The following is a 21,442-nucleotide window of genomic DNA, read 5'->3' as shown; positions in this document are numbered from 1 at the left end:
ATAGTGATGTCAAGCCTCTGACTTCAGCACTTAGGCTGCCTGGGTGCTGCAGCTCAATGAACCGTCCCGAGCTTCCTTCATTTAACCCCCTAGTTCAGCTGCTGGAGTTGACTTTGTTACTTGCAACTTCTAGAGTATAGACCAAAGCTTGTGCTTCATTAATATGGATAATTCAGAAAGACAGAAAAAAATCAATTTTGATGAGTTTTACAAAAAGCAAATGATACATGATATAGCTATTTAAAACAATTATGCACTGCAAAACAGGTGGAGAAGAAATACCTTAAAAATGTAGTGGATTTGCATATGATAAAGTTATGGTTGATTAGTTTCCCTTCTTATAACAGGGCCAAAAACTATCAAGCTATATCCACTTGTGCAAAAGAAATGTGATGTTAATGTTTGCTACAACTGACCAAATCTCCCTTGTGACCTCCCACCACTTTCACCATAACTGCCTTAGTCCCCTGGGTTAGGAAAGAAACCTTAGTTTAAAGAGCTGTTATGTTTGAGGGTAAGAAGAGGTTCCTTGGTGTTCTGTAATGGCAGGTGTGGGAACTTGTAGCAATAGTAGACTGAGTTTTGGATTTGCTCACCTATGATCAGGATTATATTATGGACCGAATGCTTGTTTCCCTTCCACCCAATTCATATGTTCATGGTATTTACAGATGGAGCCTTCGGGGAGTAATTAGGGTTAGATGGTGTCATGAGGGTAGGGCTAATCCCATTAATCATAGCATTAGAAGCCTTAAAAAAGAGATCTCTCAATGCATACACACTCTAAGGAAAGGCCTTGTGAGTTCAGTGAGAAGTCAGCCATCATCATGCCACCAAGAATGGAATTGGCCAGACCTTGATCTTGGTCTGTGCTTGGGGAGCTGTGTCTTTTTCTGGTTCAGCCAGGGCTCCATTATCTTCCCTTCTGACTTGCTGCCAGCTCCCACCTTAGCTTTGGTGGCCCTGCAGATCCCTCTGTGTCTCAGCCACAGGCCTTTCCTGAACACTAGTCAGACCATTCCTTCTCAGGGCCATTTGACTTTTAAATCAGCTGCATCTGTACCCCCAAGGACTGGGAATGATGTCTCCATCTCCTCTGTGCTGAGGTGGTCAAGGGCACTCATGCAGATCCTCTGCCTGATAAGCATGCTGTGTTTTTAGTTCAAATTATCCTTTATTGAAATATCTTCCCTCCTTTGTAATTCTTACGTAGCTCTGGGCACGCCATCACATAACTGTTGATGTCATGAGCTAGTGACTGTCAATATTGTAGCCCACAGCTGGGCAGGGTCCTAACGACATCAGAGGTTTCTCTAGCTAAAAATCAGTGCTGCATCTGTTAGGCGATGTTGACAATGTCAATAAAAGCTATTTTACTGTGCTTAATGTTTTTCTTTACTCTGACTTGAGAGCTTTGATGATCAGGCAAGAGGCAGAAGGTACCTACAGAATCTGGACTGTCTGTTCTGGATTAGTTGTACTAATTGTCAGACCCTTCTGTCACTTGTTGCCATAACAATGTCATCACCTACATACAATTTTTGGAAGACAGATACAAGGGACCTTGGCAAGATGTGGCAATGACTTTTCTCCCATAGCTTCTTGGTTTATCACTTTGATCTTGTGGGGGTGAATTTGACTTCCTCCAAGCTGAATGCTGAGAGTACATGATGCTTTTTCTCTTCTTCATTGCTTAATGTGGCTGGACCACTCATCTGAGGGCCCTTTTGCTTGAGTCTCAAATGAGGAGCAGAACATAGTTTGTTTCTTCTCAGGATTCCTTTCCCTCAATTTAACTTTCGTCTCTAGTCTTAGCCCTGAATGAAGATGCAGGTCACACATGACTCATTTTTTCCTCACTAACTTGTTTTTTCTTCTCCTGGCTTTCCCATGGATTAGAAAAGAAAAAAGGTACATTCATCTTTTCTGTGCAGCAATAACACCCCTTTTGTTCAACTTAGATTCCCTTTACGAATGGCTTAGCACTCAGGTCCACTTTTATGACCCTTTAAATGTTAAATGGTATCAAGGAAATTTAGAAAATTCTTTTTCTACATCCTCTAACTTTTAAAGACTAGCATTCTATAAAATCAAATTTGAAAGCTGGAAGCTGGACCTGTACTTTTTTCTCTTTTCATATCAGCATTGAAGGTGAGAAATGGGGGCTTAGAAATGTGATTTGTATAATACAACAGTGGTAATTTGGGGAGAAACACTAGAAAACATTTTTGTCTTTTTGCTTTTACTCATTTTGGCCAGAAGTCAGAAAGTTGTTCCAATGCTGCAAATTTAAAATGAACACCAAAGGGGGAAAATCCAATAAATCAGTTGGTCTTAACACACTGCTTAGAAAATAGTTCTCAGAAAAAGCAACAATTTATTAATATTACTTATATTGATATCAGGAAGATAAGCAACTTAGTATGAACAGATGAGTGCTCTATGATGAAAAACTTAGTACAATTTGCAGTTTTTTTTTTCAGTTGAGCAAAAAGTAGCTAAAGTGCTTTGGCAAGAAAGGAGATTGTAGTTGAGACAGAAACAGGGGATTGACCTTCTCCTTTTCTTTTGAAGGAGAATCTGGGCTCTTTCTCAGACCTGGCCAATAACATGGGAGGTCATGTAAGGTCCTCTCTATGGTTTTGTTTCCTAACCTGGAAATGAGGGGTTTGACCTTCACCAGGTGATTGCTGAGATTTCTCCCAGTGTTTGGAATCTTGGGAAAATGGTTTTTTCAGAGGTGGGGAACTCTGGAGAACCCTATGTAGGGCTCTGCCTCTGACCTCTATCCCCAGTTCAGGAAAGGAAGGTGGTGGGATGTAAAGGTGTAAGTGAAGAGGAAAAGGGAGTGGGTAGCATGGAGGGAAACAAATGACATAAGGGAATGGAGAGAAAACACAGTTACCACATGCGTAGATGTTGAGAGGGAGGACACTGGGGAAGGTAGAAGGGCGTCAAAGAATGAATGTTTACCTCGTGTTATTCATCAGCTGACATTGTTAAGCCTTGTCCTTAGCCTGGCATCTGTTCGACATGTCACATGCCTTATGGCATTTAGTCCGCACAGTATATCATTTTACAGAGAAACTGAGCCTTACAAAATTCATTAATTTGCATAACCCTTTTGTCTCAGTCCACGTAGGCTGCTATAACAATGTTCCAAAGAGTATGGGTGGTTTATAAACAACAGAAGTTTTTTATTAGGGTTCTGAATACTGGAAGCTTGAAACCAGCTGCTGGTACAGCCAGGTTCCGGTGAGAACCCTTCTACTGTGTCCTCATATGGAAGATTATATAGGGCACTAATCCCAATCATGAACACTCCAAACTCATTACCTATTGACCTTTCAGAGGCTCTACCTGCCGAGACTATCACAAGAGGGGTGGGTAGGATTCAAGATATGAATGTGGGGGGAAGGACACAAGCATTCAATCCATTATAGTCACTTAAGAGTAAAACAAACAGACTAAGAACTGAACTGATTCCAGACCTATGCACATAAAGCACTGCCTGGCATCTCCTTCAGGCTAGGGAAAGTCACCATGTCATATAAAGCTGATGAAGCATTTAACATTGATCTCAGGGCTGACCTAGTGTGATGAGTTCAGCCACCCACAGACAGACAGTCAGGCACCTGCCTACACACTTACTTATCCCCAAGTGATACTCAGGAAAGCTCAGTGAAGAAAACTCAAGATAGGGAATAATATAAATAGAAAATCTCATTTATTTCATTAAAGTAACTTGGCATTGCCATGCAGGTCTTTGTTAGATGTCATCACACTGGAACAGCTATTTCAAATCAAGTAAACTCTTACTTAGTCTAATGTTGAAATTCACTCCAGACTGTCAATCTCTTCACTGATAAACAGGGGGCTAGCTTCTGGCTTCAAGGACTTCCAGTCAAGACAAGGGGAGAGTTCATGCACAGACACACTAGAGAGAGAGGCCAACGAGGGGTGGGTGGAAAAGGGCAGCAAGCCGAAGCAGCCAGTGCAAAGTGGGGGTTTAGCTTATAGCCAGGTTCCAGGTTAGAGTGCTGGTGTAATGAAGGTGTGGACACCCTCAAACTTAAGCTACAGCCGTGTATACACATGTGCCCCACTGGAGTGGGTGTGCACTCCAGGGCAGAGGTTGGATCTTATTTCCTTACCTTGCAGGAAAGGCTGTCCTATTCGTCCTCTCAGCGGTGGGGGCTAAGGATCAGAGTTCGAGCAGGTTGAAACTGAGCCAGGGCACAGGCAGCGGTTTCCCTCAGGAGAGCCCCTATGACCTCCCCCAACCGACCCTCTTTTCCCTGTCATCCCTAGCACACATTTAGCTGTACTTTCTGTGTTCCTCCAGTTGGAAGGGACCCAGGAAGAAAATTTTAAGACTACTCCCATGGTACTACTTTACCTGACTCCCAGTTTTACTCCTCTGTCTGCAGCCTCCACACTCAAGAGAAAGTCCCAAGCCTCCCCAAGTCCTGGGTTTATGCTACACCCAAGACCTTCCCCAGTTCTGTCACTAAGGGTCCAAGGGGCTGAAGCACTTTTCAGCCCCCAACACCCTGAACGTGCCACACTCAAGTGCACAAAGCCCACCCAAAGAGAAGGGGTGCTTGATGTCTCTAAACCTTATTTATGTTGCTGCAGTAGCTGTGGTGTCTTTGGTCATTCTCCATGGTTTAGGGGTGCACAACTTCTTAACTGCTGGCACTACATAATTTTCATTAGGACCTTCTTACTTAACATGCTTCTAGAGACATCCATACCCTAGTTGCAAGTGGAGCTGATGGAGGGGAGCAGGGGAAGCTGCTGACAAACCCCAGGCTTCTAAATGAACAATGACATCTTAATTATTGCCAGGCTGCCATGGCTGCCAAATCCTCCATTCCTTCCTTGTTATTATGGGGGAAACTTACAGACTGAGAGGCACAAGCGGGCATTTGGAATCTGCGTCCTTACCTGCTGGAGTATGCACTGCAAGCATGTTGTACACCAGAAGAGAAGCCAGGCTGGCTGGGTTTCCAGGCGCCACTGTGTATCCTTCTCCGTTCCACTGATACTCTTTCTTCCTTGTACCCTGAAGGCCCTGGCTGTTGGCCTTTGCCAGTCAATGTAAACTGGCACTGCAAGTTAAATAGACCAGGCATTTATTTTCTGGTAAGTCAGGCCTCTGTTCTGTCTGCACCTTTGGCCTGCTTTTGATTCATGTTGCCAGCAGCGGATGCAACAAGTGGAACCTGGCTAAGCTTTCTGGCGGTGTTTTTTTTAGTGCTCCCTTACATTTAGGGCAGCGATTTTGAATTTCCTCAAACATTTTCCATTCATTAATGATCTCACTGTGTTCTCTCAGCAGGTTGGAAGAAGAGGAATCTCCTATTTATTTCACAATGTCGAAAGCTGAAGCCCAAAGTAGAATGACTTGGCCAGAGATACCTACGCGCTTCAAAGTGGAAGAATAAGAAACCAAGACTTCCGGCCCTTAGTTCAGAGTCTTTTGACAGTCACATAATCTTTTTTATTATCTCATTAATAACAAGATAATCATGTTGGAGAAAAGAACATTTGTTAGCACATCATGTAAGGAAACAGCTTAGTGACAGAAGAGCTGGTTTCTCAATTGTATCCTTTGAGCTCTTCCACCTTGAAAATGGCTCCCTTATTGTTGCTACTGATGATTGTCTTCTAATAGAAGAGAAATAATGCAAATGAGAGCCATTCCACTCTCTGGTGAGTGGCACAAAGATCATCAGCAAAGTAGAAACTGGGTTGGCATCATTTTAGGAAGAACCAGCATCAGCTCACAGAAAGTAGGGGTAGTCAAAGCCAATGTTGATAGACCCACACGTCCCAACTCTCTATGCTTTAATTCCAGGTAAAGCCAATAGGCACTCACCCAGCATTCTATCAACTGATTTTTCACAATACTCCCATTACTTTATCTTATTCTGAGCTCACATATCAGAGGCATCAAGTTATAAAAGCTGGAAGCTTCTAAAATTACACTACTATGGTAGCCACAAGACACATGCGACCGCTAGGCACTTGAAGTGTGGTTGGTTTTTTGAGATTAAATGTATAGTATAAAATACATGCATGCAGACTTTCAAAGCCTTAGTATAAAGCACTGAATTTAAAATACCTCATAAATAATTTTCTATATTGACATGTTGAATATTTTGTACATATGGCATTTTATAAAATGTATTATTAATATTTATTTCACCTGTGTCTTTTCAGGATGATTTTTAACATGTAAAATTATCCGTGTGACTTGCACAATGTTTCCATTAGACAGTGCTGTTCCACAGACAGATCTACTCACTCTGAGTCAGTCATTCATGGCATATTTATTGTGTGTATCTGTGTACTGAGCACTGGGCTAGGAGATAAGAGGGAGCAGAGGACCCAGGTTCTGCACTTGTAAAGCAAGTGGCACCTTCTGGGGTATACAGGAGAATAAAGAGAGTGACAATATGTATCTAGAAGCACGGGATGTTTCATCAGGAATATCTTAGGCCTTCAGAATTAGGGTTCCTGGACTTAAAACTCAGCCTATGTGACTTAGCACCTAACCCTACTGTTTTAGAGAAGGACATAATAGGTGTTGAAAATGATGGTCAGACTCAGAAAAAAGTTATATCCCATAGGGCTTGTTCTAATTAGCGGTGTGTTATGGCTAGATACCTACAAATGCTCTTGCTCACTAGACTGAGAGATATACCCTGTATCTCTCTAACAGAAGATACAAGATAGTATACGGAATTAAGATATGTTATATATGCTTATTTAAGAAAGCAACTAAGTGTATTAATATATAGGAAGAGTTCTGTCCCAAATCCCTAAAAAATAAAAAGTTTGCTACTTAGACTTTAGTAACTAAAAATAAAGTCTTCTTTAAGAATATAATTTATGCATTCCTGACAATACGAACAAAAAGTTCTGGAATATCTGGAAGTTTTCTCTCAGGACCAGCAGGATTAAATATTGCATAAGAAGTATGACGCTGATCACCTGTTTGATCAAAGCCACAATCATGATTCTTTCTTTTTATCTAAAGTGCTTTAAAAAATGTTGAGTTGTTAAAATAAAAAATACTGGTTGCAAAAGGAAACATTTAACTTACAAGTCTTATCACATTTTTTTTAAGTACCAGTCAAGGTAATCAGGCATACTAAAAATATATCATTTAATTCACAAATAAGTTTGTTCATCTTTCTTCTTAAAGTACACTCCAAAGTATTCAAAGCTAAATATATTCTGTAGCTAATGTACATATGCTGACAGACAGCATGATGTTCTGAAGTAAAGATATTATTCTTTTACAAAAATAGACTTGGCTTAGGAAACATAGGGGGAAGAAGAGTGAGTGAGAGCAAGCATAAGAAAAATTGCAAAGCTTTATAGAATTGTTTCCATTAAGTGCAGCAACACTCTGCTGATTGCTCAGAGAACCATATCTCCCCTCAATCAGCGCTTTGAACATGTTCCCCTATAAACAGCATGTTAAATTAGCTTAACATGACAGTAACAACATAGCAAAAAAAAAAAAAAAGCAAAACTATATAACATCCACCATTACCAAGAGGTAACAAATTATAAATAATTAACTATTCTCCAAATTCCCAATGAATGATCATGGTTTTTACACTTCTAGCAAGGCAAGGTGTTCCTTTGCAGATATATCGAAGATGATTTTTATTTTTGTATGTTCACCTCCTTGCCCATAAAATGGGAATGAATGTGGTTGACTGTGAATAGCTGGCATACAATTGCTCCATTTTTCCTTGGGAAACTTGTGTTTATCTTGTAAATCCAAATAAGGACCAGAGGAGGTCATCACTCAGGTAGACAGGGACTATCCCTTCAGCAGGAGATATGGTTATGCCTTCTTTTGAATAATATTGTAGAAAAAAAAGCTTTAATAAATACAGACACCATTCCTCCCCAGGTTAATCATCTTCCACTATCCCAACCTCCAGTATGGCCAAAATCTGGTCAGGTCCTATTTGTGTGTAATTCTCTTGGGCACTTGGATCTCAAAGTTTCCAGAGTGCTGTCTGGTCAGGGAGTCTGCTGCCTGTTCAGTGTGGCAAATGTTCTTTGTTTTAAGTACCAGCGAGTCCTTCTCCAGGGTTGCAGGACCTTAGTCTCCATGATTGAAGACAGCTTTCCTTAGCTGCCCTGTGATGACTGGGTCTCACATTTCCTGAAACTAGATCTGTGGAAGGAGTCTCTGAAATTAATGAAAGAGAAAGGACAAAGGCAAGAAAGATCAGTTAGTCTTTCAAAGAGGGGTAAGAATCACCCACTATAAAAGGACATCAATCATGGGGAACTTAGCAAACAAGCGAGGTGGCTTAGATTCCTTCACACTCAGCCAGAAAAACAAAACAAAAAAAACCAAAAACAGACCACAATTGGGCTTTGGGAAGACCACGGGCACAAGCCAACATGAAGGGGTCCCTGGCAGGTCAAGGAGAAGGTAAAGGGAGGATCAGGATGACTGCTGAAGACATCTTGTGCTGGCTACTTTCCTGTCTCCAGCCCACTCCCAGCCCTCAGAGGAGTTTGAAGCTTGCAAAGTATAAGGCCTGCCCTGATTTCTGGGCCCCCACACCCTCTCTTTTATCTCCCCAGAAAGAGGCCTCCTTTGGCCTGTTCTTACCTCTTTTGACTCTCAATTCTGAATATTGGCTTGTACAGTTCTGGGATTTTCCGCTCGATCATTGGCCTGAGGTTCTCTTTCAGCTTGTTGTAGTTCTTTTTAAGTTCCTGCTGGTATTCTCTCTGGTCTGCTGCGATGAGACGCTTGTTTTTCTCTACAGCCTCACCACATCTGGGATGTAAATATCAAGATGGAGAATGAGGAAGGAGGCTTTATTTCAAATAAATCTGAATTGCTTAGAAAACTGGGGGTGATGATACTATCAATAATTCTTAAGTGCCCAAAGGAATATTTGCAATTTGATGGGCAGTCAGGACCACCAAAGGAGCTTTCCAAAATGCAAATTTTTAGATCCCACCTCAGACTTGATGAATCAGAATCTAAATATGAATCTAAGGGTTAGCACCCAGAAATCTCTGCTTTTGATAAGTTGCTATTGGCAATATCAGGTACTATTGATGCTCTGATTATACTACATGCCAGGCATCATGCAAGGGATTTTATTATGTATTATCTTGCTAATTTTTTTCAATCAACCCAGAAAGTCAGTGCTTACTTCTATTTTGGCCCTGCAGTTCAGAAATGTTAGGTAATTTGCCCAAGGTAACAGAGTGAAGAGCTTCCAATTCAAACTCAGGCCACTGGAACCTATTACGCCTATCTTAAAAAGTGATTTTTGGCAAAATGGGAGACGGAGCAAATGCCATTTTGTCTCCTCCTTTTACATATACATCAAAGTGCTAAGAAGGTACAGCAGAAATTTGGTAAATGAGGAAGAGAAGTCCCAAGAATCAGAAAAGAAGAGAAAAATAAACATCAGAGTGATAGCAGGCAGCTTCAGGAAAACCATATATAGGATTTCAAGATGGCATGTAGGTCCTGGAGGCTGGGTAGAGGGAATTTCAATGCCCATACAAGAGAAGTGATGTAGTGTTAGCCAGGGCAGAGTGGGACTATGGATATTTCCCTTGAACAGCTGGCTCATCTATGAAAAGCTGTGTGAAAAATGCTGCCTGCTCTCCAGAGCAGTGAGGTGGAAGCTTGTCATCGACTTGGAGCCACTAGTGGGAAAGTCGCCTTAAAAAATGAAACTCTGGACTGCCCTATATGTGGGAGTGACTTACAAATTTATATTCCTCTACGTTGGGTACTCCAAGGCAAGAAATTAACTTCAAAACCAGACTAAGCTTACAGTAACTTCTAGGGCCCTGACATACAAAGTTGCTCTGGAGGAACAATTTCTCAACCAGGGCACTTGGGCTTCCCAGAGAAAGAGCAAAGATGAGCTCACTGTAAAACTGCCACAAGCCATATGAGGAAAATAAGCACCAGCAGGGAGAAACATGAGGTGTAACAAGCAGAATTAGCACAGTAAGAATTAGAGATCATAGAACAATATAAAAAAGCAAAGTTGATGTAGAAATGTAATTATAGGCATAAAATCCATAATTAAAAAATTGGAAGAGTCTGATAAAAGAGTTGAGACCTTCAGGAAAAAAAAATATAGAAGCAAAAAAGTACTTTACTCAAATGAAGAGGAAAAAACCCAATGGACAGTTTAAACAATAGTTACAACTCTATGAACTCTATGACAATTCTAAGGAAATCACCAAAGGGATTTAGAAAGAAGCTACAAAAATATCTTTAAGTGGCTAAGTACCCTGGAGATATAATGGAAATATCTGATCACTTTAGAAGAAATTCTCAGAGAATGAAAAGTGAGAGGCAGTATCAAAGAGATTATAGCTGATACTTTTCTGGAGCAAAACCAGATATGAATCCTCTACTCAATGAAAATAGATCTTTGCCCAGCCTCATGATGACAAGTCTGTAGGCTATATAGATAAAGACAATCTTTATTTAAAATTGTGTTTATCTGACTTGCAAATCATTAAATCTGTGGCTTAATGGTTTCCTACATCTATCGAAACACGAAAAATCATGCCTTTTATTCTGTTCTACCCTAATGAATAACCAGTGAACAAACCTTAAATAGACAGCGTAATGTTTGAAACTTAATTAGGCATAATCCTGTTAATCTTCAAATGGTGAACCATGTGGCTTATATTAATTTCCTAACAGTGTTGCTGAACTTGGGCCCAGTACCAAATCCCTCCTATGGCCACAGAATACATGTCAGAGTGACAAGACTGTGAGGGTGGAGGCTACCTGGCATAGGCAAAATTAAACCTATGACCATTGCTTTGCCACAAAATTGATCTGCTATGGCAGAATAACTGGATTTAGCTCATGCAAAAACCAATAGAACACCCTTACCTGGATTTTCACTGATCTTTTAAGTTTTACATTAATTGAAGCAAATTAAGTTGAAACAAAGCAGGATGGTGAGAGTTACTTACATATCAAAGGTTTGGGGTAAGGGACAAGAAAGGGTGGTATGTATAGTCTTGGAATCAATCCAGAGAAACCTACATCACCCCTTATTATTTCTCCCTAAGGTGAGCAATCCTATGTGCCTTAGTAATAAGGCAGATCCGTGCTTCTGGAGTGCTCCAGACTGTATTTTTCATAAATGGACACAGCAATAATTGTCTATCCTATGTTCTTCTGGAAATCTGTCTCAGGGTGACTTCAGAGTCTGGGTTGGCAACACACTACAAGTGCCCTGCAAGATCTAACTACCAAATTGAAGATGTCTACTCTGAAAGCTTCAACAGTTAACTAAACTCTAACTCTTTGCTGTCTTGGATCCAGAAGCAATAATAGCAGTTAGCTATACTGACCATGTCTACTGCGCCCAAAACAAGGTAAAACACCTCGCAATCAGATGGAGCTGGGGTTGAAACCCAGTTGCCGCTCATTAGCTCAATGACTTAAACACTGAAATCCTGTTTTCCCATCTGTAAAATGGCGATAAGAATCTCATACACTTCCCCAAGAGAATTAAATGGGAAGCTTAGTAACAAGGCAGATCCGTGCTTCTGGAGTGCTCCAGACTGTATTTTTCATAAATGGACACAGCAATAATTGTCTATCCTATGTTCTTCCGGAACCTTGCTATAGCCCCCATCAAGAGGAAGGTGGACCCTCCCACGCTTCACCATAGTAAGGAAAAAAAGGTGTATTGTTCGAGCCACTCAGCATATGGTATTTTGTTATATCAGCTTGAGCTGACTAAGAAATATAAGAACATTTAAAGGCAGAGATTTGCACCGATGGCAGTGTCTGAAACGCTCTAGGTACCTTGGTGGGGAGAACATAGGAAGGAAACAGAATGTTGTATTTTTCTATCTTGGCTTCTGAAACCTTGAGGTGTTTTTTCTTATCTCTGGGAAAGGCAGGAGAGGATAGAGGTCCCAACTTGACAACCATCCTACAAACTGCAGCCTGGCTGGATACCCTCAGCTGCAGCAGGCAGCCTGCCAGCTACTTTAGGGTTGTAGCTGGTTTGCCTACAGCTGAGTCAGAAAGGTTACTGCCCAGTGGTGGGACCCAGCTTTGCACAGAAAGTGCACTTCCGCTAGAGCAATCAGCACCAGCACCGGAAGGCAAACTGATGTTCCCCTTGAAATCAGAGCTTATAACCTCCAGCCCAAGTATGCTGAGAAGCTGGTGCTTACCCAAGGGAAAATCTGAGAGCTGTTCAACTCCCAAACATTTTCCAGTCCTGCGTCACCTCTACTGGCTGAAAGTGGAGAGGGGGAGAATATGAGGGAAGAAAACATACCAGTGCAAACAACTGACAAGACAGTTACCCTCTTCATTAAAAGCTGTAACTTGCTGATTAGGCTTGAGAAGCAATTAGGTAATGGGGGAAAGGAAGGTTGCTTCATCTATTATTTATATTAAGGGTATAATTTACATAGCATAACATTCATTCATGGTAAGTGTACAGCCTGATGCGTTTTACTGAATTTATACAGTTATGAAACTTCTATCACATTGCTCCTGCCACTTTTGATTTATATGGCATAGCGTGGAAGGAAAGTGAAACTGTGAGCAGCAGAACTGTTTTGCTAAGTAGTCCTGTCTCATTCATTGCATACCTATAGCTCAGTGCCTGAAACAAAACAAAATAAATGTTTGCTGAATGAATAAACGAACTGACATCTGTGATTTGAAAGGATAGCAGTTTGAACACACTTGCCTCTTTGGAGGAAAGGAAAGGATAAGTAGGTGAATGATAATAGGGCTGGACTGAAAGAGTAAGCCAGTGGGTTGAGGGGAAAAAGAGAACCGTAAAAGGGAAACAACCAAGCCACCACTATGGGTTTGTAGCCTCTACTCAATTTGTGGTCCCAGTGAGCAGCCTCAGGGTAACCAGGGAGCATGTTAGAAGTTCACCCCAGACCTGCTGAATCTGCGTCTGCATTTTGACAAGATCCCACAGTCACTTATTTCACAGTGAAGTTTGAGAGGCTCTGATTAATACTTTCATGGCATTTCCAGATCAACACAGCAGCTCAACAGCATGAAAATGTGGGATGATAGCCTGGCTTCCCATGTCAATCACCAGTGGAAGGGAGGACAACATGTTAAGGAAGGATTTTGATTTTGAAAATCCAGCATTTTTGCAGGCCATTTGGAGAGAAAGATAGCATTGCCATTAAAAATCTAATGTCCAACTTAGTTAAGAATAAAGGACCATCTCTAGGAAAATCTATTTCTTCTTCTGTGTCTTGTCAGGAGCTAGTTTAAAATCAGCTTTGATTCGCTTTGTAGTCACTTGTCCTGGGCCTAGGAGAGGTTTAATAAGCACATTTTAACTAAGAAACAAAATCACTTGTCTCAAATTTCCTTTCACTAAATAGGTTCCATTTAAAACCCTATTTACGAATACCACCCTCCCTGTCTAGTGAGAATGCACTGCTCTTGCTCCCTCAGAGGAGCCCAGTGGCATCAAGGACATCTGCCTTTGTGAGTCTTGTGGGCACATACATTCCCTTACCAGGAATGGCGTTCATTTGCACTACCCCTACTTCCACCTATATATACAAACCGTGGTCTAAGTGATGCTTTTCACAAGCCTCCCCAGTCATTTCAGCCTGTAACCCAGTGTTCTTTTCTGACTCTATAGCCTATAATTAGTACAGTCCATGGCCTCAGCACATGCTGCACTGGGTCCTGTCATCAGAACAGAGCCATGTCCAATGTCTCTAGCTCATGGCCATAGTGTACACTCATGACACATTCTATGCCCTTTCAGAAGTTCAGAGAAGTCTGCACTGCCAAGTTTGGGTTCTTTCACTATTACTAATTATAAATGCAGACATATGAATACAAAATAAATCTTCCAAAATTTCCAAAATAGTTTCCTAGAGTTTTGTTTTACGAAAGTGTACTAAAATTTAGCTTTATGGAATGTAAAAATTGTTACCCAATCCAAGAACAGCTCAAAACATCATCACTTCTGTATATGTATATGTGTATGTGTGTGTGCGCACGCACATGGCACCAAGCAGCTGTAACTCACTGTGGGGCAAAGTGTGTCTCCTCCAGGCTTCGCTAAAGCCTATGAAGGAGGAGAAGATATCCCTAACCTCACCAACACTCGCATTCTACTAAGTTTTTACAGAACTGAGTAAATTTTAACATTTTCTTTATTCCACCTGCCAAGTGAGGCTATTCCTTTACTTCACATGCTCCTCGAAGGCCTCATATGAAATTATTTTTATACACCTTTTTCTCATGTTCTTTCCTTTATACATGCAAATCCTTCATCCTTCACAGTCATTCTTTTTAGGGTGATGGGGGATCCAATAGACTTGTCCATATTGCAATAGATTGCAAGACCTAGTACAAAGACTCACTCCCTGTCCAGGTAGCATCTTCCCTTTACCTCTTAATTCAAGGCAATGTTTTTAAGTTTCTAAAATTAAGTAGTTGTATGGCATGGGAAATAGCCCCTGCCAAGAACCTCTCAAGCTCTGATGCCTCAGTGGAATTGCAGCACATTGAAGGAAGTATGGCCTGTTGGGTTCAGAAGATCTAGATTTGAACTCAGCTCTGCTACTAATGGATAGTGTAACCTTAAGTCAATCAGCTCTAATCTCTGAACATCTATCTTATAAAATGAGCATGGTGATAATGCCTGTTTTACCATGTGACTGGGAAGCGTGGGTGAGATGATAAGCATGAAAGCACTTCACAATTTAAGGGTTACTTAGTGGTGGTGCAGGTGCTTTGTTCAGTCACTTTCAGTTTTGAGCCTATACAGGAATACCCTGGAAGGTGTGCAACTAAGACCAGAAGCTGGTACCACCTCTGAGGCTTCTGATTCAGTAGTGGTGTCTTATAATGTGCCTCTCCAGTAAGGTCTCAGGTAATGCTAAAGCTATGGGTTGGGGACCATGCTTTGAGTACCACTCACTCCCCTACTGACTTTCCAACCATTTTCCTTCTTACCGCATTATGAATTCCTTAAAGCATAATCTCAATTTGTTGTGATGTCGATATAGTTTTGGATCAGCTGGAATTTTTTCCAAAAACACTTGGGCTACTTCCAGTGGTCCCTGATGGAAAAGTAAGAAACAAAGCAGTATTGACATTAGAAAGGGAATTAAATTGCCTAAGAGAAAATGTTGGAGTAGCTTCCTCATGGGAACATTTCATTTTTCAGTTAGTTTGATGATACAAAAAGCCAGGGAAGGTTTTCCTTCTCAGAAAACTTTGATTCCTTAGCAGGAGTTTTAGGAGACTATGCAGAAGTATAAATTTATTTTCTTAATTAATTGCTACTAAAAGGTTTCACTTTATATATAAATATAATACACAGATACAAAGAATACATATAGGCTTTGAGTTGCTTTTCTAAAAATAGGTTTAATTCAATGCTGAGCTCCAGATTTAGAGTTCTAATGGGTCTGAAAATATCCAAACTGGTCTGAAGTGGCCCAAGAAGCCTGGTTCAAGGTCACTGCTAGTTGGCAAGGCCCTTGATCTATCCAGTCTTAGTCAGTTTTCTAGCTGTCTTTGTGCTGAGTACCATTTCTGTAAGAGTTGTCATGATTACTTATGTAGTCCTTGGTGACTGGCTTAAAATCTTGCATTTTCAAGGTGCTGGAACTGGTAAAAGCAAAAGCTTCCTAAAATTCTCTGATCTTGGAAATATAATCTTCTCTAGCTATTTTTTGCTCCCTTGATTTTACATGGACACAGAATTGTTACAGGGGAGTTAAGTCATGTGACTAAGAGATAGTCAAATTACTCATTCCCATTTTCTTGTGGAGGTGTGCACAAAGTGGACCTGACTAGAAATTAGGAGATCTGGACACAGACAGTAATCTTCCTCCCTCTAAGACTGGTTTAATTCAATGCTGAGCTCCAGATTTAGAGTTCTAATGGGTCTGAAAATATCCAAACTGGTCTGAAGTGGCCCAAGAAGCCTGGTTCAAGGTCACTGCTAGTCAGCAAGGCCCTGGCCTGCTGGGTTCACCTGTGACAGACCTGGGTTCACCTGTGACAGACCTGTATGTGTTCCTGTCCCCACTGTTAGTCCTGCATTAGTCTCAAGCTTTGAAACAACTGCGTAAACTTGGCATCACTAAGCACTCTTCAACAGAACCTCAGATCTGGGTTCTGTTGCCTGGCCAGCCCCAAGTGAAGACCTCTCTGAGACAATAGTACTCCTTAGACATGGGCTACTCATCTTTAGAATATGTTTGCTACCTGGATTGCTACACGAAGTCCATGAGGTATCCCCAAATTCTTCCAAACCTGGTAAGTGTTTAGTCTAAGTTTAGAAGCACCATTTGTATATTCACCAGACTCCTCATCAACCTCTAGAAGGAAACTGCAGGCATGTAGTAAACACCAGAGGAGCTGCCACAGGCTGCTTCTGCTCACCTGATTCACAGTTGCTCCAACAGAGCCCTGTAGCACCATCTGAAGCATCTTAGCATCAGGAGGCTCCTGGTTAATGGCAACTGCTAATTGAAGAGTCTTCTTCTTCATGTCTTCAATGGCAACTTCAATTGGCGTCAAAACAAACTAAACATAAGACAACATGCAGGCATTTTATTGTGTGATTTTACATGCTATGGACAAACCTGAAACTATGACAGAGGGGGCAAATGGATTAGAAGAGGCAGCAAAGAGACTTTCCGAATAACTGAAGATAGCTTGGACAACTTAAAAAGGAAGTGTTGAATATTTCCTGAGTACTAATTATGTTACAAGACCTTTACATGCATTTTTCATTTCCTACTTTAAAAAAACCTCATTATTCTTTCCATTTTATAGTCACAGGGATTTGTAAGGTTATGTGCTGCAAAGTGACAGAAGGAGTAAATAGAGAAGCCAGAATTTAACCACCATGTCTATGTTAAAAATCCTTGTTCTTTCTACACTGGCAGGCTTCCTTTCCCCCCATTACTGAATAAGTTAATCGACTTATAATTTGGAAGGTTATTAGAAGTAGAGCACTTGAGATATTCCTACCCACTGTAACACAAGATACTGGCATCATCTATGTCTTCTCCAGCTCACCTGAAAGGGGAATTTGTAGTAAAAAGAATTCTCTTAAAGATCAATCTCTAGTTGCTAAGTTCTACTGGTTTGGTATTAGAACCTTTCTGAATGTTATGGGTGGATTCATAGCCCTCTCCTGACAGTTCATATATTGAAGTCCTAACCAACTACCCCAGAATGTGATCATATTTAAGAAAGGGTTTTTATAGAAGTAATCAAGTTAAAAGGAGTTCTTTAAGATGGACTCTAATTCAATAGGACTGATGTCTCTTTAATAAGAGGAAATTTGATAAAGAGACAGATTTAGAGGAAAGATGATTTGAAAAGACAGAGGGAGAAAGCAGATGTCTAAGAGCCAGGAAAGGCCTGGAGCAGACCCTACCTTCATGGTCCTCAGAAGGAACCAACCCTGATCACATTTTGATTTTGAGTTTCTAGTCTTTAGAACTGTGATACATGTCCACAGAAAATGAAGACATACTGTTGTTTGAAGCATGCAGTTGGTGGTACTTTGTTACAGCAGTGCTACAAACCAATGCAGTGAGGTTCTTGGGAAACTTACAGATGTCAAAGAAAGAGCTGTGAGGACTCTTATGGGGACCACGAGTTTATTTCTGTGCTATGTATACACATGCTTGTGTTCAAAGGTCCAAAACAAACACAGCAAATGCCTTCTAAACCAACCTTCTCTTAAAAGAGTCCTCTTTTCAGGCTTTGTCTGGCTTCTGAAACCCACTCTGCTGTGGCTGCATTACTGAATTCTCAAGCCAAGTCACTTAGGCTCCTGTCCAATGAGGTGCGTATTCACCACAATTCAGCTGTGTTTGTTCACCAACTTGATTATGCCTGTTATACTCATTATTTTAATGATTTAATCTAATTAAATAATGCATAAGCTGGTGAACTATGGGTGTGGAAAAAAAAAAAAGAGTTGCTTCTATGAAAACCAAGCTGAATGTTTGGGCAAGACATTATGAAAGTGAGTTGCTACAAAGATTCCTATCATATTAGGTGCACGTAAGGTAGCTGTAAAAGGCTAATGGCAGAAAAAAAATCTTTAAAATCCAGAAGGATTCTCCTCATACTGTTTAATAAAGGTCCTTAAGTGCTTGCTATTCTAGAGAAACAAAACTAAAGGTCATGGACAGTGCATTAAGGGTGGGAGTTAAGCAAGAGTGACAATGACGACTTGTGTTCAGTCAAACCAAAATCACAGTGAAAACTGTGACCCCATATAAATAAAATGACAAATAAGTGTATCTGCATTTTAAAGCAAAATAAAACGTTTGTGGTACATTAAATTTAAAGAAAGCTTATGAGGCTTTCTTTTAGTGCTAACTATAAGGGGTAAAATCTCCTGTATAGGACCAGAGAAAATGAACATATTTTTCCTGTCAGTGTATAGACAAGGAAACTGAATGCAGATAAGTAGTTTGTACAAAGTAACAGGTTTCTAGATGGGTTGAACGAAAACCTGACAATGGACGGATAAAGAACAGCTGGCGTCTTCATATCTGCTGGTGGGAATGCAAACTGGCAGTCACTTTACAAACAGGTTGAAGTTTCCTGTAGAATTAAATTACAGCCCTTCTTGGTGACGCAATGAGTTAGGACGCAGCACTGCAAGCTAGCCACAGACACTTCAGTGCGAGTTCAACCCCTGGCTCCAGAGGTGATCCATAGGGCGCAGCAGACCTCTCCTGTCCCGCCCCCTCCCCCCCTCAGCAGTATACCTCATTGATCAGCCTGTTATGTTCCCACTCTGACTATGGTGAATTCTTTCACTGCCCCTGCTGTACCTACCCCAGTTCTGTATGTATAAATAAATAAATAAATCTAAAAAAAAAATAATTAAATTGCACTGACTGTACACCCCATGTGTATTCAAGCTGGGATGAGAACTCAGCAGGTCCCCTTGTGTCCTTTGCAAGGTGTCCTTCCTCCAGTCTCCAACTAACACTCTTTGGAGCTGCTCCTGTCACTAATAATTAAAACTTCAACTACGTCTGAAGCATCTGATATGCTTTTAAATACATAACATATATTCTAAATTTCTATTTTAAATAAATATTTAAAATGGAAACATATACATTTCATGTAAATTTGTCTTTAAAATGTAAATATCTTAAATAGTAGTTATTAAATAGGGTGTAAGTTGTGTTACAATGTAAACACACTTATACTGAAGATAAAACTTGAAAGTGCTAAATTTGAAACAGTGCTATAAACATGTTGCTGCTGAAATGGGATTCTCTGGCACAGGACAGTGGCTGGGTAAGCATTATTAAAATATTTCAGGTGTGTCTTGTCTTAGCTTTCACTTTCGTCACCATGAAGGGAGTGAAGGAGATTTGTGTGTCATCCTGGGAGTTGACCCAGTGCCCTAGTGAGTGGTGGCCTCAATCCAGTGCCCTTCCTCCGGGCATTACCTCCTCCTTCTGGATGACGCTGATCCGGGTCTTGATGTAGGGGAAGGCGTGCATGGTGGTCAGCACTGTGTTCCGCCGGTACTGCTCGTGCAGTTCTCCCCGGGGCCGCCCCTCCAGGGTGAAGGGGGTGGTGTACATGAATCTCCGCAGATTGAAATTCTTTTCAAAGTAGGTTACCCTGTCTTTCATCTCATACTCGTCAAAGTAGGGCTCCACAAATGTGATTTGTATGTAGGCCTGAGGGGAAGAAGGCAAGGAAGGAGATGAGCTATTCTGCAAACAGCTACCCAGGGCTCTCTGGAGTGGCATGCTGGGACAAAGCACAGGCACCACCCCTCTGAGTCTGTGAAGCCACAGGAACCCAGCACACCAGGGGAGACTGTAGCCACCAGCCTCTTTCTTCTCCTGCAGGGAGAGAAAGGATGAGAAGCAGAGGGGAATGTGCTGGTGTGTGAAGTTGGGGCCACAAGCCTTACCTCTTGGGAAAGCTAAGTATCCAAATGAAACTTGGTATGAGGTTTTGCAAACTGTTGTTCAAGAGACAAATTTGCTTTTGTAGGACAACTGTGGCCAAATGCACAGTGACAAGAATAGTCAATCTGAAACCTGACAATGCCAAGTACTGGATAGATGGAGAACAGCTAGAAACTTCGTACTTGATGGTGGGAGTGCATACTGGCACAATCACTTTAAAAACAGGTTGGAGTTTCTTGTAGAATTAAATTACACTGACTACACCCCATTTGTATTCCAGAGAAATGAAAATAGGTTCACACAAAAATCTGTACACAAGTGCCTACAGCAGCATAACAGACAAAAACTAGCCACAATCCAAATGTCCCTCAAGGATAAATACTGGTATAAATACACCATGGAATAACACTCAGCAGTGAAAAAAACAAAACAAAACAAAACAAAAAACCAACTACTGCAACATGGAAGACTCTCAAACCAATCCTGCAAAGTCAAAGAGTTGGACTTAAAAGGGCTATGATTCCATTTATATGATATCCCGGAAAGGGCAAAACTACAGTGGCAGAATGTAAATCAGCGACTGAGGTGTTGACAGTGGAGGGAAGGAATTACTACAGACAGGGATGGAGAAATACTGTAGGGTGCTGAAGTCTTGTATATAATGATTGTGGTAGCAGTTACATGTTTTTGTCAAAATGCATAGAACTAGACACTCAAAGAGTGAATTTTACTGCATATACCTCATTAAAAATTGCACACACGCTGACAAGAAGGCCACTTATTAAGAATTTAAAAAGAAAGGATGACAATGTCAGACTGTCACACACACCCTCTGAAGTAGATGGCGAGGTCACTGACGTCAGACCAGATCACTATTTCTTGTGATGAATCTGGCTGTAATTCTGGGTTCAGATTTTCATTTCAAACACTCACAACCTACCCTGAGCATTTTAAGTGGAAAAAGAGCACCCTGTGTTAGGAATTTCCTGGGTGACTCACAGGGACTATGCTATGTGCAGATCACCACGGGCACACAGCCAATCCTGTCCTTCCAGAATCCCAAGCATTTCTGTATGAAGTTTGACTCAGACTTACCACAGTTATTGCTTCAAGCCTAGACTAGGGGATATGTCTGAAGTGAGTCTTTTGAGATATGTAGAAAAACAAACTCTTAAATTTGGCCAATTTCTTTCCTACTTGAATCATCTCCATAATATTCTGGAAGACAGAACTGAGAGAAGATTTGTACTCCTCATTTTATAAGCCTGCCAGATGGCGACTGGTCCTCTGTCCCCCAGTCCCTAACAACTGAATTTGCATTATTTTTGGTAGCCTAGGAAGCTTCCTCATGAACAAATCTGTGAGGTACACTGTTATAACTTGTAGTATAATAAAGAGTATCTCTGGTCTTTGTTGATGTTTCCTGGGCATAGAACTTCAAAATCCAATGCCA

At 41.0% G+C, this 21,442-nt stretch overlaps 1 protein-coding gene across 2 annotated transcripts in view; it reads right to left on the bottom strand.

The window, feature by feature from the left end:
• Positions 1-7,124: 7,124 nt before the first annotated feature.
• Positions 7,125-21,442, bottom strand: part of DOCK8 (dedicator of cytokinesis 8) — a 197,068-nt gene continuing 182,750 nt past the window's right edge. For both annotated transcript variants that reach the window (XM_004677620.2, XM_004677621.2), the window contains 5 exons: positions 19,516-19,752; positions 16,463-16,606; positions 15,023-15,129; positions 8,657-8,827; positions 7,125-8,224 (listed from right to left, as the gene is read on the bottom strand). In XM_004677620.2, coding sequence (XP_004677677.1) covers positions 8,164-8,224; positions 8,657-8,827; positions 15,023-15,129; positions 16,463-16,606; positions 19,516-19,752 — 720 coding nt within the window. In that variant the 3' untranslated portion in view covers positions 7,125-8,163. The remainder of the gene's footprint in view (positions 8,225-8,656; positions 8,828-15,022; positions 15,130-16,462; positions 16,607-19,515; positions 19,753-21,442) is intronic.

This window comes from Condylura cristata, unplaced genomic scaffold, assembly GCF_000260355.1.
Source record: "Condylura cristata isolate star-nosed mole 26May11 unplaced genomic scaffold, ConCri1.0 scaffold00006, whole genome shotgun sequence".
NCBI lineage: Eukaryota > Metazoa > Chordata > Mammalia > Eulipotyphla > Talpidae > Condylura > Condylura cristata.
This window is presented reverse-complemented; position numbering and strand designations above follow the sequence as displayed.